General features: G+C 45.3%; 1 protein-coding gene across 7 annotated transcripts in view; it reads right to left on the reverse strand.

Moving 5' to 3' along the window:
• Positions 1–17,342, reverse strand: part of DSCAML1 (DS cell adhesion molecule like 1) — a 243,785-nt gene that overhangs the window by 15,842 nt on the left and 210,601 nt on the right. For 4 of the 7 annotated variants that reach the window (XM_077249896.1, XM_077249895.1, XM_077249893.1 and 1 more), the window contains exons 12-26: positions 12,470–12,669; positions 12,268–12,364; positions 12,047–12,175; positions 10,766–10,933; positions 10,079–10,149; positions 9,675–9,915; positions 8,737–8,883; positions 7,510–7,665; positions 7,238–7,377; positions 5,592–5,745; positions 5,383–5,500; positions 4,381–4,544; positions 4,172–4,270; positions 3,753–3,941; positions 3,372–3,659 (exon numbers count right to left, since the gene is read on the reverse strand). In XM_077249896.1, the coding sequence (XP_077106011.1) occupies positions 3,372–3,659; positions 3,753–3,941; positions 4,172–4,270; positions 4,381–4,544; positions 5,383–5,500; positions 5,592–5,745; positions 7,238–7,377; positions 7,510–7,665; positions 8,737–8,883; positions 9,675–9,915; positions 10,079–10,149; positions 10,766–10,933; positions 12,047–12,175; positions 12,268–12,364; positions 12,470–12,669 (2,361 nt within the window). Of the gene's footprint in view, positions 1–3,371; positions 3,942–4,171; positions 4,271–4,380; positions 4,545–5,382; positions 5,501–5,591; positions 5,746–7,237; positions 7,378–7,509; positions 7,666–8,736; positions 8,884–9,674; positions 9,916–10,078; positions 10,150–10,765; positions 10,934–12,046; positions 12,176–12,267; positions 12,365–12,469; positions 12,670–17,342 lie in introns of all 7 variants that reach the window. The other 3 variants (XM_077249892.1, XM_077249891.1, XM_077249890.1) reach the window with 1 other exon arrangement.

A 17,342-nucleotide genomic window follows, 5' to 3' on the forward strand; every position in this document is an offset into this window, starting at 1 on the left:
GTTCGACGGTGTGAGCCTTCGAGAGCGCCCCCTGTAGCCCCGATCATGAATGATCTTGATTTGCCAGACCTTGTTCCCATCACTACGGTACGTCTTGTAGCGGCTGCCGAACTCGCAAGCAGGATTAGCCTTCAAATCCAGGCACCGGTTGATCTGATGGCATCTGAGAGACCAGCCACCAGTACGGGTGCCACGTTGGCTGGGGGACAAAGACCGCCCCCAGACTTGGAAGAATAAACCTCGATACCACGAATCTGTAAATAGTTGCTGTTTTACTGTTTTTGCTGAACCCGTCCAGGGTTAACTCTTAAAGGGATCCCTTTGTTGACCCGGGATCCCTATTGTTTTGCTTTTGTTTGGTTTTTCTAAAATTTTATTTGCACAAGTTTCTAGAACTGCTGAAATCATGAACAGTGCATGATCCGAACTTCTTGTATATAGTTTGCACCTTATTAAAGGCGCTCCCTACTGGTTTTACTTAAAGAAGGACTCTTTGTGAAGATACCGCACTGGAACCTTTGCTGAGTATGGACTGGTAGCTTGAGAAGATACGCTACCTCATAGAGACTTGGTCCCCTCTTAAAGGGGATGTTCATTTGTTACGCTTAAACTGTGATATTGCTTTAAGACAGGAAGCAATAATGTCTTGACCAAAGGAAATGATGATAATGTTTATATGAGAAAAGTTATATGTGTTTAATTAGTTAAATGTGAAGAAATACTGATGATGTGCTCTGAGAAGTAAAAGGTGAAAGAAAGAAGAAGGATGCAGTGGACCCGTAGGGATAGACGTGGTGTCCAGCATGCATGATAGAAAGAAAGATAATGAGAAGGCTTAATGTTCAATAGAAAATGTTTTGATAATGTTGATAGATAAGGAGGGTAGAAGGTAAACCCTGAGTCCTCATAGGAGCCATGAAGAGATGGCTCAGTGCTCTTGAAATGAAAGTAATGTTATGTTCTATACTGTGTATAGTAGTTGAAAAGGCAGTAGGCCCTGGCTGAACGGGGCGGTCCTGTAACAGAAAGGAGAGGCAGTAGGTCTGGTGCCGATAGGACAGGCGGTCCTGCAGATTTAAAGAAGGAGAATGGAAAAGTTAAAATACCTTATAATGTGATTATAGGAAGGTCTTTAGTGGATTAAGAGTGTATGTCCTTAAAGGCAAAGTTAAATTATTGTTCAACGATTTTGCATTTAGTAGAATACCCGGTTGGGTAACAGGAGTTATTTATAGCCTGTAATTTATAATGTTAACTATGTTTGTAACGTTCAAGTGTCCTTACCTCCCATAAAGGGAAGCCTGTTCAAGTATACTTATTGTTATTACACTCAACGAAACTGTATGTCTTTTTGCTAACTTGTATTGTTGTTTTCTTCCCAGTCCCGGAGTACTGTGTTTAACCAGGGGGGAGTGCAGCACCCCAGAGTCCTGGTCGTTGCAGTACTGTGGCTCCGCCACTATGGGGAGCCATGGTGCGTCCGATGGCACTGAAGAAGTTCATCTGATCAGGTATCACAGACACCAATACATTTCACAGCTGGGCCTCCGGGGGGAGCTAAGGGTGCTATTCATTAGGCCACTCCCCACCATAGTGGGTAAACTGGGGGTCAGGCAGGAAGTTAGATCAGAAAGCTGACTGGGTTGAAACCAAGCAACATCTTGTGGCAGAGGGTGTTGTAGGGGAAGATACAGTAGGGTCTCTGTCAGGGGTGGGATCCTGACAGAGGCTTGGCATTTGAAAGAACGTAACGGGTCCGCGCCAGCTCCGGGAAGCGGCGGGGCCCAAGAAAGGACTAGAAGCGAGATAGATTGTGCTGAGTGAGAAACGAGATCAAGCAATAGGAGAATACCAGTAGGGGTCGTGCTGTAAGACCGGAGCAACACCCTACTGAGGCGCACTACCGGTGGCCGGAACGCCGAGGGAGTATTATAACATTCAGCTTCAAGCAATACTCTAAACAGCGGCAGGACAGTCAGTCTAAGGCGGGCTGTCTCACACAAAATCACCTATGAAGTCTTGGGGGGCACCTTGTGGAGAGGGGCGACTCTAGGGTCCCGGAAGAGCTCCGAGCCTACACGTCAAACGGGTGCCGTCCCAACCAGAACATCAGGGAGGGACGGAGGATTAGAAGAACATCATTTAATCGAGTTGTGAGGGAACTTAAGAAACAGACACAACGGTTGTGGGGACTTTCCGTAAGCACAGCAGGGGAGGACCACAACACATAGCGCTAGAAGGAAGGCACCGATTTCCACCTGCGAGGAGAACTCTGGAGGTGCCATTGGACCGGCCGGACTTGCGCAGCCTGGTGAACCGTATTCTGGACTGTGGACTCAGAGATCTTCAGTAAAGAGGTAAAGAGACTGCAACCTGGTGTCCTCGTTATTTACTGCACCGCACCACCACACCCATCATTCACTGTGCGCCCCACGGCAGGGTCATGGACCGGGGCCTAGCCGCCGTGACAACCTCCAGAAGCAGAGACTCGTAGGCCCGGTACCGGGTACCCCTCGGCCCTGCGGCGGTGGGGGCGCTACACTAGCTTGTGTGGAGGGGTGGCCAGCTTGCATGGAGAAGTGGCCAGCTTGCATGGAGGGGTGTGTGGAAAAGTGGCCAGCTTGTGTGTGCAGGGGTGGACAGCTTGCATGGAGGGGTGTGTGGAGAAGTGGCCAGCTTGTGTGGAGGGGTGGCCAGCTTGCGTGGAGGGGTTGCCAGCTTGTGTGGAGGGGTGGCCAGCATACATGGAGGGGAGGCCAGATTGCATGGAGGACTGGACAGCTTGCGTGGAGGGGTGGCCAGCTTGCGTGGAGGGGTGGCCAGCATATATGGAGGGATGGAACCTTTATGTGGATGGGTGGCCAGCTTGCGTGGAGGACTGGATAGCTTACATGGAGGGGTGTGTGGAGGGGTGGCCAGCTTGTGTGGCGGGGTGGCCAGCTTGCATGGAGGGGTGTGTGGAGAAGTGGCCATCTTGTGTGGAGGGGTGGCCAGCTTGCATGGAGAGATTGAACCCTTATGTGGAGGGGTGGTGTGAATGATTGATCACTTGAATGTGAGATAAGGAGCAGTGCTCGTGGCAGCCATTAAACAAAGTGTAAGGGGCCGCTGTGTTCCGGCTCTGCACATTGCGTAGATCCGTCTGCCAGTGCAGGTATCAGATGATCAGTGGCAGTGCTTGGGTTTGGATCCCCCAATCACTTATTGATAACTATTTCAAGGATCGGTCATGAATATGTTGGTGCTGGACAACCCCTTTCATATGAATCATGTAAGTGCAGACATGGAGCAGTGCGCTGCTGACTACAGAAGACGGCAGTCATGTTTTCTTAATGCTGAAGAGCCACCTTTAATACGGCTGACATACTCACTCCCGTCATAATCCAAGGTTGCAAATTGTGCTGTCTCATTCCCACAACCGGCGCTGTTACAAGCCCTCATCTTCAGCTCATACCAGGTGGCCTCCCGGAGGTCGGTCAGGAAGACGTCACTGGTAACGTTGGCCCTCAGACTTTGCCATTGCCAGCTGCTTCGCGGACGGTACTCTAGGATCACAGAAGTAATGGGACATCCGCCACTGTTCCAACCATGGAGGTTCAGCCGGGCGTGAGTTGAGTTGACGTGAGTAAAGAGGGGCTGGTCTTTGTTAAAAGATGGTTCTGTAAGAAACCCAAATATAATAATGGTGACCACGAGGTAAGAGCCGAGACAGAGCAGCAGCCATGGAAGTTCCACAGTAAGGAAGTTCTCACCTCTCCCGTGAGTCTTGGCTTCAATGATTTCGCTGATTCTTCCGGCCCCGACGCTATTCTTGGCTGCCAGCTTCACTTTGTACCAAGTTCCACATCGTAAATTCTCCAGACGGAAAGATCGCTCCGAGGAACTGATAAAAACATCCCTCCACTCCTCACCATTATCCACAGAGTACTGGAGGACGAAACCTGAGGAGGACACAGGTGACATGGTGATGAACGAGGGACATGTAGAAAATAAGGCAACATGGCATCATGGATCATACCCAGAATTATCCGACAAGATCTGCAGGCAGGAGAGTTTTACAGAAAACTGGATGAAACTATTATACATATCATCTATGTGATGCAGAAAAAGAATCACAGCTGAAATGTGGTGTCAATGTAAGTTGCACTGCTCGATGGAAATATAAATGTACCTCTGATCGAGCTTCCACCATTGTCTCCCGGGATCCAGGCTAACGTTATGGAGGAGGCTGAGGATTTCGACACAGTGAGGCGAGGCTGATCAGGAGGGACTTCAGAGGAAATGAGACGAGCAGTCAAGACACAGCATTGGTGCATTTCTCAGACATTTTCTGGAATACGTTTACCCTAATTTTTTATCCACACCTTCCGTGCTTCTTACCTTGCACAAGGAGATTAACAATTATCGTATCAAAACCCAAAGTGTTAGTGGCCGTGCAGGTGTAGTACCCGGAGTCTTCAGCTTTGACGGACCGGAGAGTGAGCGTGCCATTTGGATAAATTGCTCTATGCCCATCTAATGCCACTGGAATAGCCGAGTCCTCACTAGGGTAGAAGAGACAGATATTGCATTGTGCCATCATGCATCAAACAAATGTGTCCTTATAGACGGTCATCAAGTTAAGGTCAACTAGATGACCTTCACACGTTCATGATCGGTGCGGTCTAGAGAGCACGTGTTCTCACTGGGGATAGGGGCCACTGCCTTTGGCGGCAGTCTTATCACCAGACGGAATTATTGCATTGGGCGTTGATACTTCTTTCCCTTACATTATCTGTCGAGAGAGAGTTGGAAGGTCCCCTACTCATAAGGTAGTCAGCTGGTCCCACCAAATCCACAGGCTCAGCCAACTCTGCTCTTGTATGTATGGGGGCGCTTACATAAAAACCTTCTAGTAGGGCAGATCTTGATCACTCTGTGCCAAGCGGAAGCAACATAAACACACAATGACTATGATGGCAATAAGGTGGAAAGACATGACTTTGATTGAAACCGGTATACCTGCTAATAAGGTTGGGGCTAATTGGCGACTTTGGATATGAGACCAGTTGAGCGACCAAATATCGTTGCATCATGGTGTATCGCAAATGTACGGGGTCACATTGTAACACGTTAGGAACTGGAGCGGCTCCAAGAAAGTCGCAAATAATCCCAACTGGTTCTGACTTGCTTGTTGCAGTACCTTGGGATTGCAATGAGACCTCTTGTTCATTCAGATTATGCTGCTGGATGTGGCAGCACCATACGTGGATCTTTGGCCACTCAACATGTGTTGCGGCCTAATTCTCAATGCAGACCCAGCCAAAAGGTGAGCTCTCTGATCTGGAGTGACGTGATTTTCTAACCTCCGATCATAATGCATAGTCTAAAACTCAAAATGACCTGTCTTTAGTCCACTTCATGGCTGGAGCTGGTTCCCCTACGGAACTACACGGCAGCCGGACATCTTTCATCCACGGAGTGCTCACGGTACCTCCAAATGATATGATTTTGGCGGGAGCTGTGACAGAATTTATATAGATGAGTATGATGGATGGATTCCATATTACATGCGATTATTATTGCAAATGTAGAGAAAAATCAGTCCTTACCTTTCCCAGCCGGCTCAATCATCACCCGCTCACTCACATTGCCTCGTCCGGCGGAGGTCACCGCAGCTACCCACAGCATGTACTGCTGCCCTCGAAGAAGGTGCATAATGCGGTAATGCAGGAATTCAGGACTTGTCTCATATTCACTAGGGGCCTTTGAAAAACAAAAGAAACCAAAAAAGAAAAATGTAAAGCAATTTAGTCGCAAATCAAGAACAACATTGATCCAAGCAAATGGAAACCCATAAAGATTTGTTGGCCAAGGTGGCAATGTCGTGCCCGCAATTTAAAAAAAAAAAAATCAGTTTGGTGACAAGAAGCAAAAAAAGCAGCAAAACCAAACACACAACCCCATAATGTGGCTTTAAGAATTGCATATAATCAAATCATTTTACCTCGTACATAATTAAGCCTAATTAGCCGCCGCTTCTAGCCAGCGGCATCATCTTTTCCATCTAGAGACTGAAGGGGGGAAACTTCAAAAGAGCAAAAACTTCAAACGATTTCCATTTTATTCTGATGAATTTTTCTCCCTTAGAGAGAGAAATGGAGGACGGAGGGTGGCGGAGAAAACCGAGCGCGCTGGGAAGTGTAGTAGTGGAAGATGAGGGGACAGAGGGGAGCATATTTATTAGAGGAAGGGATCGAAACCATTGGTTATCGTCAATGTCTATTGAAAAATTAGATCTGAAGGGCTGTTCTGAGGTTAGAAAAATATAGTGGATCCTTTTCTAGAAAGTATTGCTCTCGGGCACGGGCTGTGTCCAGTCATTCAGCTCCACTTGATTGAGTCCGACCTCCAGTACCGGACAGAACAACTGGAATCTTCTCCGTAGACTTTCGCGAGTGGCCGTCAACTCCTCATGGCCGTAGTCGGGCATCAAGTGAAGAACCAAGGGGAAAACTAAGGCCCTCCTACTGGTGATCGCTAGAGGGCTCATCACTGGCACCCATACTGAGTGACCAATTATCACCCATCCAGTAAATAGGGAATCACTTAGGCAGGCTGGAATACCCCATTAATTCCTTGGTGACATCTTCCACACAATGTATGGAAAGGACTTTGGAACTGAGACCACTCCATACAGCGCTGACGCCGGCTGCGTTACACAGCTGGCACCCGAGAGTCACTGCTGTGCCTCTCTCAAGTTTGTCACTTTGGAAAAAATGATCTAAAAAGGTGCCACTAAAAGTTACAGCTCGTAGTGCAGAATAAAAATAAGCCGAAAATCAAATATTGAAAGTTATTGATGTCACAATATGGAAACTGAAGGGGTATTTTTAACAATTTTTTTTAGCATTTTTTTTTCTGAAGTACTAAAACAAACTAAAAATCAATGTAACCATACTGAATAGTATTGTAGAAACGAAAGCCCCAAAACTATGGCATAATGACCGTTTTTTTCTTCCTTTTTTTGCAATTGCAACCCATTTGGTCAATTAAATGTAATCATTCAAAATTACAACTCGTCCTGCAGAAAAAAATAAATAAATAAGCCCTCATAGGGTAATGTCGACAGAAAAATAAAAAAGGTGATGGCTCTCGGATGGAGATAAAAAACGAAAGCGCGAAAACTGGAATGGGCTGTGGAGGGAAGAGGGTTAATTATAGGAAGGGATGTGGGTATATACAGTATATATCTTACAGGCTGGCCAGATCCGGGCACGGAGCAGAATATGGTATATTTCCGGATGATGCCGTTTGGTTTAGTTGGAGGAAGCCAGGACACCACGACGCTGCTGGACGAGGCGGGCACGGCTTTAATTCCTGCAGGGGGACCTGGGACTGGATGGAGCAGAATGTGGGAGGATTAGCGGAGTATACAGGTTATATACACCTATATACTGTCCTGTTACGGCACGTAACGCTCTCCTACAGAAATAGCGAGTCTGCGTCCTCGGGCGCCACGTTACTTACTGTCCTCCTTGGTTTGCAGGTACAGCACGCTGCTGCGCACTCCATCCCCGGCTTGCGTGTACGCCAGGACTTGCACACTATAATTGGTGAACTTCTCCAGCGATTTCAGCTCTACACGCTCTCGAGGGGTGGTTATATTCTGCATCTCTCCCCATTCTGTCGACAAAAATGGTTTGGAGTCAAATCGATGGGAAACGTGTGCAAAGGAGAATGAAGCGTAATACTAGGGTTGTCCGGAGACACAAGACGTTATTCTGATCTTTTGCTATTAGAAACTAATTGAACTTAATAATATAATTTAATTATGAAATTGGTCAATCTCAGACCCTCTTTTGCGGACCAGAAGGCTTCACTTCCATGTTTCTACTGGCAGTGACCAGGGAAGAGGAGGGCTGAGCTATTGACCGGACCTAGATATCCAGCCCCCTTTATCACTTACCGAAACATGGGAACATGTGCCGTAACAAAAAAATTGGGATGCCAGGACCATGATGGTTCTGCAAACGAGGCAATGGTGCAGTCAGTCATCCCTTTAAATGAGTCTATTTACACTATAATCTCGCCCCTTTAAAATTTGCAATAAGCAAGATATTCTCGGAGACCAGGACTGTACAGAGACACTGTGCGTTGCGTGCAGCCGCGTGTCTGTAGAGCCTATAGTCTATGCACCTGCTGTTTGCAGTGAAGTCTGGGTGCGCATCATGCACATTGACTGGCACCACAGATGGGGACAACGGGTAAACAATTCACTGAACCTACAAACAACCTCTATAGGAATCGTAACATCTAACAAGGATTAAAAAAAAAATCTTCCTCTCCAAATCAATATTAAATTTGCACTTTTATTAAACCAATTCTCCCCTTTGGACAATCCCTACTCGTTAGAAGGGAGCCTAATAAACTGGTCAGAAAACGCTAGCTTGTGGAGATCCTCAGTGATCAGCCTTAGTCTGTAGGGAAATCTGGCATTAACCATTTAATTTTCCTGCAGCACCCCTAGAGGGTAAAGTAAGCATTGCATAGTGTCCATTCATATCAACAGAATATCTGTGTGATGTTGGACAAGACGGGTCCTCCAGAGCGAAGGACACTCTTGATTACTGCTCTTGAATTTGGCCACTGATGGGGGATCCTGGACTACCCTTCTAAGGCAAAAATAATAAAAAGACGCTCTTATCAGATTTCCTCAATAACATGACTAGTCTTATCCTTCTGGTTAAAACTTACCTCCATCCGGGTAGAGTGACCAGTAGATAACTCTGTAACCCTTAAGAACCCCATTGAGCGAACTTCGAGGTGGCTCGGACCAAGAAATGACCGCCACGTCAGATGTGATGGAAAGAGCTCGTACGTTCTCTGGAGGCTGGCTAGGCACTGTGGGCGATATACAGTGGAATGCACATTATGATCTATACATATTCCGAAAAAATTACATTCTCAAAATTAAACACTCTCAGGTTATTAAATTGTTTAGTTAGTCTGCAGGAAAATAAGCAAGTTTGCAATTGACTTGCTTTTTCTATTTTCTTCTATTCTCCTGGAATGAGAACTTTTTATTTCACATACTGTACAGCACAGTAGTTACATTCCAGGATAAGAGTTAACTCCTAAGATCCTAGCCACGTTTCTTCAGCCCATTGATTCATATACAGCAGTTATCTGTTCACATCTCGCCCTCTCCCTTTTAGCTCCTGACAAGCTGCTGTTATCAGTCTTGTAGAGAGGACCGCCATCAAGTCATTACTGCCCTTACTGGCATATGGGGCCCGGTGACCAGAGACGCCCCCTCTCTTCTGCTCACCAGGCCCCAGCTGCAGGATTCTGTCAGTTCAGTAACTGAACGTGTACCCTCAGACGCACATGCAGTTAAAATCTATGACTATGGGATGCATTATACTACTATAGATAACTAAGGGGTGCATTATACTAGTATGAAATTGGCTTTGGTGTGTGCTGACCCTTTAAGCCCAAACACGTAACACATAGAATGAGTGATGATCTACAATGGTGCGTAGGATGCTGGCCTCCAGATGAGCAGTTAGATCGTTATATCTTGCAGCGTCAGACTGGAGTTTCTTGGCCCATCACACAAAATATTCTGAGGACCCATCTTCAAAACATTACAAAGAATCAGGACAGGTTAGGCTATAAAATATTGCACTCACCATCTTCTAATGTAGTAGCATTTATCTCGGTGGAAGATGGTCCCGTTCCCGCTCTGTTGAATGCTTGGACAACCACTCCATACTGGGCAAACTTCTTCATGTTGTCCAAAGTGTAGACTTCGCCATCGCCTGTGGCTTTCATTTCCACGATGCTATACTGGCCGTTACTACCCGGACCATTCTCTCTATATCCAATCTGGTACCCTCGGATCACTCCGTTCTGTAATTCTTTTCTTGGGGCCTAGAGGGTTATAATTATTTAATCACGCATTAAAAATCAAAATCTGAGCAGAGAAACTGGACAACGCAAACAATAGATGAACTACGATACAGAAAAGGCGCCAACAAAGGGTAATGCTTAGCACCAAAGTGCTGAATCTTGAGAAGTCCCCCATCCTTCCTACCTTCCACGTCACTTGGATACTCTGGGATGTCAACGGCTGAAGTGTAACATCCATGGGTGGTCCATCGGGAGCTGCGAAAATAAGGAACATATGAATGTCATCATCATATGTAGCATAGAGTCCACTTCAATATTTTGTTCTTTGCCATGCAAGGTGGCCATGGATCTTCAACAAACTAGTGGATGAAAACCTATTCCTTCCAACACCTCTATACATATGAATGTACGGCTTGGACAAGCAAGCATGCATTTTCAATGGGTAGAGGGGAGTAAGTCACATTTAGAGACTTATTGCACCTTTCATCCATGGACACCAAAAAGCAACCGGTGTTGGAATCGAACAAGTCTGATCTTTCTCTCTCCCAACATCATCGGACCATGAGGAAGCCCCAGAATCCTTAAGATAGTCAGGTTGCCAAACTGGCAACTTCGAACGCCTTTTCTGTAATGTTTATGTGGCCTTCTCACCTCTTGTCTTAGCCAAGAGTCAAATGTTCATGTGTATGATAAGTCAGAAGAGATCGCTAACAGTTTACAAGTATGAGCACCAAGGAGATGAACCGCTAGGGAACAACGGCCTACACTGTGGTGGCTTTATGGAAACCATGATGCCTGCCATATTTTCATAAACATCAATCACTTTTTATTTTATATTCTCCTTGTCCATCCCCCGTCAGGGATAACTCACCGGCTTCTTCGGTGCTGATGGTGAGCTCCTTACTTGGCTCGCTTCGCCCAATCTTATTGAAGGAATACATTCGGATGCTGTACACAGAGGCCGGGTGCAGATCCACAATGTTTGCCTGGTTGATGATTGGGGAGATGTTTCGAGTGGATTGTTTAAAATCCCAGGTGTCTAACGGAAACGGGAAAGATTGTTAGAAAGGTTCATTCAGTGCTAAAACGTCTTGTGCATAAGGCAATATGCAGTGGTACTGTGAGCTCCCTCCGACCTTCAGGAAAGGAGGGCTCTCGAATCCTACTTCCACGTGCTGCCAACAATATGCAAACTGTATAAGGACCAAATCGATCCTACATTTGCACCCCCCATACTTCGCAACACCAGGGCAAAATTAAGTCCCACATCCAGCCCGACCCAGGAAATCCCTAACCCAAATGCCACCGAGCTGGGCCACCCCTAATCCTGGGAGAGTTCAGAGTCTGCTGGGATTGTACCCCCAAAATATGGACAGTTCTGCCAAATTCAGGTCTGTTTACAGCTATACATCAGCTAAATAATGCACACAGTGAAATCACATGTATGTATAGCGATAATGCACACAGTGATGTAACAGCATGGGAATAATGCACACAGTGATGTAACAGCAAGGGAAAAATACGCACAGTGATGTAAAAGCATGGGAATAATGCACACAGTGATTAACAGCATGGAAATAATGCACACAGTGATGTCACAGCATGGAAATAATGCACACAGTGATGTAACAGCATGGGAATAATGTGCACAGTGATGTAACAACATGGGAATAATGTGCACAGTGATGTCACAAAACAAGAAAAAAATGACATTATAGCTAAAAGTCAAGGATCAATTTGATATCACAGATACGAAAAATAAATAGTGATGTCATAGCTAAAGGATGTGATGTCACAGAACAGGGAAAATGAACATAATGATATCACAGCTAATCATAAAGTGAAAAAAACATTGTGATGTCACTGGTAAAGTAAGGAAAGTGATGTCACAGAACAGAACAAAATCATAGTGATGCCACAACTCTAAACTAAGCACCGCAGTGATGTCACGTAACAGAAAAAATAAACATAATGAAGTTACAATGAAACGCGAAGGACCACAGTGATGTCATAGAACCTTGATAAGAAACATGGGCTATAAATACAAGTACAATGGCCCTTAGAAGCTTTAGGTCGGAGGGGCTCAGTTTTGACTGCAATCACCCCCCTTCCCCCGGATAGAGATCATTACAAAGAGAAGACTGAGCCTTACCAGATTTGTTTTTGTATTCGATATCAAACGCAGTAATTATGCTGTTTCCATCAAACCTCTGTGTCCAGCGCAAGTTCATGCTGCGAGCTTTCACTTCTCGAATTTCCAGCTCAGGTGGGTCTGGAGGTTCTGGCAAATTTATTAAAATTGGAAAAGGTCAACAACTAATAAAAAAATAAATATATATATATATGTATATATGCATTTAACATGGTCCGTACCTTGCACAGTGAGCTGAATGAGGCCCCTGTTCTCTCCATAGGAATTGATGGCATGACATGAAAAAAACACAGAATCTCCGCGCTCCGCCGGCTTAAGCTGGAAGCCCAAAAATAACCGTTAGAAGAAGACGATGCTCCATTTTTATTATATTATCATTGATTTCTTTATTTTTACAGGTTCCGATGAATCCGCCATTCTTACCGTCAGAGTGGAGATAACTTCGTCGCCGCTGTCTTTGGTGGCGATCACATAGCGCAGGTTCCGGTCCGGATCTATGACCGTGTCCCCTTTTTCCCAGCGGATAATAATGGGGCGCTCTCCTCGTGCCGTGCAGTTTAACCCCTTAGTCTGCCCTTTGATTGCAATCGTTGTGTTGGGGTGAGAGGTGATGGTGGCAGGAACTAATGGACGGAAACAAATAAAAGCATGGAAGGATTAGGCGGCGTGCCAGGAGGGAAACAGATTGGTTTATTGGAATACTGCACACTGCGCTCGTCTGATGCCAAACTCGGAGACAATGTTTTATGAAGGGCACTGCAGAAAAACACGTCTGACCCTACACGGGCCACTGACACACAGCGAGAGCGTACGGTGGTCCACATACTCTTGTAATGCAAGCATTCTGAGATCTCTCCACCTGGGGGCACTGGCCCCCTCCCGCCAGTGATATTACAGGCTCGGGTCGCGCTGCAGAAGCAGACGGAGGCCGCGGGCAGCAGAGCTATCTCTCGCTGCGCGTGTAAAGCCGTCTCCAGTGAAGTGGCAGAGAGACACGCTCCACATCATTTCAATTTGTAGTATGGAGGAAGAGAGGGGGAGAAGGATGAAAAGAGTAGGGAGGAGAGGGAGAGAGCAAGGGAGAGAAAGGAGAAGAAAAGAGTGGAGTGACGGAGGCACGCAAAAGAAAACGGGCAGATGAGAGCCAGGAATTAAGTAAAATATGGCTCGAAAGCACAAGTTTTATGGAGCTGTAATATGGCACATGTACAAATCTACAAACCTGAATTCATGTGGCGTAATGGAATCCATAACAAAAAAAATATATACTAAGCCAGGGCTATGCAGCGGCCAGCAAGGTACTGCATACGCAGCAAGCAAGTTACTAAAAAAAAAAGCCAACCGGTTCAGACTTTTTATGACTTATGACTGCTTGCGGCGGTAATTTGCAGGTTGCAATTTGACCCTAAATACACTTACGGTAATAGTAGTGGCACTAAGAGATCTTTTCCAGCATGAAACACATCGAGGCCAAAGTTGCCGCATATCCCTAGCTTTATTATACACTTCACAATATACACTAAAGCAATGCGTCTAAGGATCGCTACTCCTTTATTATGGTTGGTTGGTGTATGGAGAAACCATATGGCGGCACATTGAACCAAAGGGTCCCACATTTAAGGCTTGTTCACATGTTGCCGATTTTCACATCTAGAGGATGAGGATGGCGGATTAAAGTAGCAGCAAAGTGAATAAGATTGCAAAAATTGGACGCAGACACGGCTGATCATTTCTGTGATTTAATTCTGCCAATTTTCCCTGTGGTATGTGGTGAAATCTACAGGTAAACCGCAATGGATTTTTGTAGTTGTGTGTGCTGTGTACCTCAACACTATCTACGCTCACTATACAAATAGAGGGTCAGACATATGCAGAATTGTGACAACTTCACTTTTGCTCCCCCCCCCCCCGCTGTGCTATCTATGCACAGAGTCACCTTACAATTTGCAAACATACACAGTACAGATCAAAAGTTTGGACACACCTTCTCATTTAAAGATTTTTCTGTATTTTCAGGACTATGAAAATTGTACATTCACACTGAAGGCATCAAAACTATTAATTTACACATGTGGAATTATATACTTAACAAAAAAGTGTGAAACAACTGAAAATATGTCTTATATTCTAGGTTCTTCAAAGTAGCCACCTTTTGCTTTGATGACTGCTTTGCACACTCTTGGCATTCTCTTGATGAGCTTCAAGAGGTAGTCACCGGAAATGGTCTTCCAACAATCTTGAAGGAGTTCCCAGAGATGCTTAGCACTTGTTGGCCCTTTTGCCTTCACTCTGCAAAGCAGTCATCAAAGCAAAAGGTGGCTACTTTGAAGAACCTAGAATATAAGACATATTTTCAGTTGTTTCACACTTTTTTGTTAAGTATATAATTCCACATGTGTAAATTAATAGTTTTGATGCCTTAAGTGGAAATGTACAATTTTCATGGTCATGAAAATACAGAAAAATCTTTAAATGAGAAGGTGTGTCCAAACTTTTGGTCTGTACTGTAGTTCTGTTTTTATACAGCCACAGTCTATAATAAAGCACCCAAACTCAATATCAGCGATAGATATTTCGTCCAATTTTGATAGTAAAGCAACACATCAAATAATGTCTTAGTATTGGCATCTGGGGCCGGCACAGTGAAGCGACCTCTGCTAATCCATGTATTATGCATGCACCTAATTCAACCTATAGGGGTTGTCCACTCCTCAGACAAGCTCATCTCAATCACTGGTTTCCCCTAGTAACACCGGCACTGGCTCTCCAAGGGATCACATGACATAATGTCACGCAATCCGCAGAAGAGCCAGTGCCGGCTGGAAGGTCGCCGGAATGGGAGGTGAATATAGGTGTTTTTTTTTTTACTTTTCCAAAACAGTGATAGAGAAAGGGTTGTCTGGTAGTGGTGAACCCCGTTAAAGTTTTCGGCCACTTTGCATCATGTGCACATAACGGTGTGGTCTGCCTTTCCTTTGAGCTGGACATTATATTGATGTGGTCTTCCATGACTGTGTGTTTACTAGTTGGGCCCAGTCCATCTCAGCCCTTATCTACATACATGTCACTTGACAAATGGTAAGGTTTTTAATAATAGAGTTAGGACTGTCCCAATTACGGTCACCGTGAAGAGGTGGGATGGCTTTCGCATGTTTTTGATCAAAAAACAAAGTTTTGCTTAATCTCTTGGGGTCTGTCTGCTGGTACTCGCACCCCCATTAGAATGGATCAGAAGTGCACATGTACGACCACAGCTCCGTTCATTCCCTGTGGGGCTGATGAGCACTGCCTTTTTTGGAGGCCCCATGGAGAAAGAATGGACCAGCGATAGGACGTCCCATTTGCCACTCCATTTTGTAACCCCACTGATCAGTGCTTGTTCCAGCCGTCGGACCCCCACTTACAAGTCAGTTATCATCAATTGGTGATAACTTATTTTAAACTGGACAGCCGCTTTTAACTCTTCTACTATATTATACGTCTTGGTTTTTTTTTTTTTAGATAAAATTCTAAAATTGACAGTGGCAAGCACCATTTCCCCCATATTGAGGTCTTACACCCTAAAATTATTTTGCAACAAATTCCCTTTAAATCCTTTTTTTTTTCACATGTTCAGTGCACTTATCTACAAACAAAAAAAACAGATTTAATACAATTTCTAGTACAGAACACTTTTTTGTGCCATGGTATTAGTAGAGGTTTGTGCAGTTCTCCTGCATAGTAAATAGTATGTATATTAGCAGGATTAATTTTGCGATCTGTGATGTATATTTTATATGAGCGTTTTACATTGCTGACCTGAAAACGCTAATGAAGAGACGGGCCAATATTAATGTAGAAATAAAGAAATAATACGCTGATAAAAAGTGCAGCTCTCCTCCATCCTGGGGATTCATAGCAGGCGGAGCGCTCCAGTAAAAAAAAAAAAAAAAAGTGGCTCTGGTGCCGCAACATTGTGCTGATGCATAGAAACGAAGTCCTAGACATTCTCCATGTATCCCATGGTCAGAATTTTGTGGCTTTTTGCATCTCATGGTTCCCCCCCCCCCGTTTTTTGTAGGGCGCGCCAAGATATATATTTTGCATCATCTCGGTGTCTCTTTGTATCCAGTTCACCCTGATAAAGTTGCATTCCTAGGGCTAAGTCCGGTTGTCTTATAGGGGTACTACAAGATTTAAAAAATTGCAAAAAAAAATTCTACTTCCTTTTCCAAAGCAGCACCACTCCTTTTCATGTGGCATCATCTGGTATTGCAGTTTTTTCAATTGAATAAATAAACCTGCAATACCAGATTCAGCCTATTAATAAGAGTGGCGCTGTTTCTTGAAGAAAGCAGTCATTTATTTTAGGTCATTCAACCCTTTTAATATTGGAAACTTTAAATAATTCCGTTTTCTGATAAATAGGAATGGATTCTGCAATGCAAGAAGACGCTCCAATATACCACTAGACTATAATGGGGGGTCTCTGTGGGGGAACAGATTTACGCCCTCCTCCAACCTGCAGCTGATCCATTGAGGTCTGATCCATATGACACCCACATTGGAGTCTGGCGATTACCGATACGACTCCCCGATCCTGACTGCTGTGCACACACCATCGTATTAGACCTCACTATAGTGCTCTCATTAACTCTTTACTGCAGCTCCATATTTCTACGATCACATGCTGCCATATAGTAATAATATTTTTCCGGATTCCAAACTGCGCCCCGTTTCCCATCAGACTATAGACCTTGTGCAGAGTGTAGCAGACAGTGGGCCGCACACGAGGTATATAGCACGGTAAATGCCCATCTCAACATCTTGGAGGCTCCAGTAAAAAAAACTCTTAGACTCCAAGTAGAAATGGCTAAATTTCTGGTTTTGACCAAGTCCTGGTACAGCAGGTAGGGTGCATGGTAGAGGTATAGACGGGGGCATGGAGGACACAGTGGTGGGGGGTGGCGTGATACTGGCATAGAGCGGGGTACAGTACAGGGAAAGGGGCAGAGTGGAGGAGGCCCAATACAGGTGTGAAGGGGGAAGGGTATAGATGTGGAGGGGATGGGGTGTTGAAGGGGAGTGATACTGGGGTGGTACTGAGGTCGAGGGGGTGCAATCCAGGCGTGAAAGAGGCGGAAGTGACAGTGTGCACTACAGACGTTGAGGGGATCTGGTACTGGTGAAGGCGCAATACAGGCGTGGAGGGGATTTGATTGAGGTAGTGAAGGTGAAAACTTCTGGGGGTGTGGAGAAGGCCTGGGGTTGAAGGAATGTAAGAAGAGCGGACGGGCTCGGCAAAAGAGCGGACGGG

This window comes from Ranitomeya variabilis, chromosome 4 (genome assembly GCF_051348905.1).
Source record: "Ranitomeya variabilis isolate aRanVar5 chromosome 4, aRanVar5.hap1, whole genome shotgun sequence".
In the NCBI taxonomy this organism is placed as follows: Eukaryota; Metazoa; Chordata; class Amphibia; order Anura; family Dendrobatidae; genus Ranitomeya; species Ranitomeya variabilis.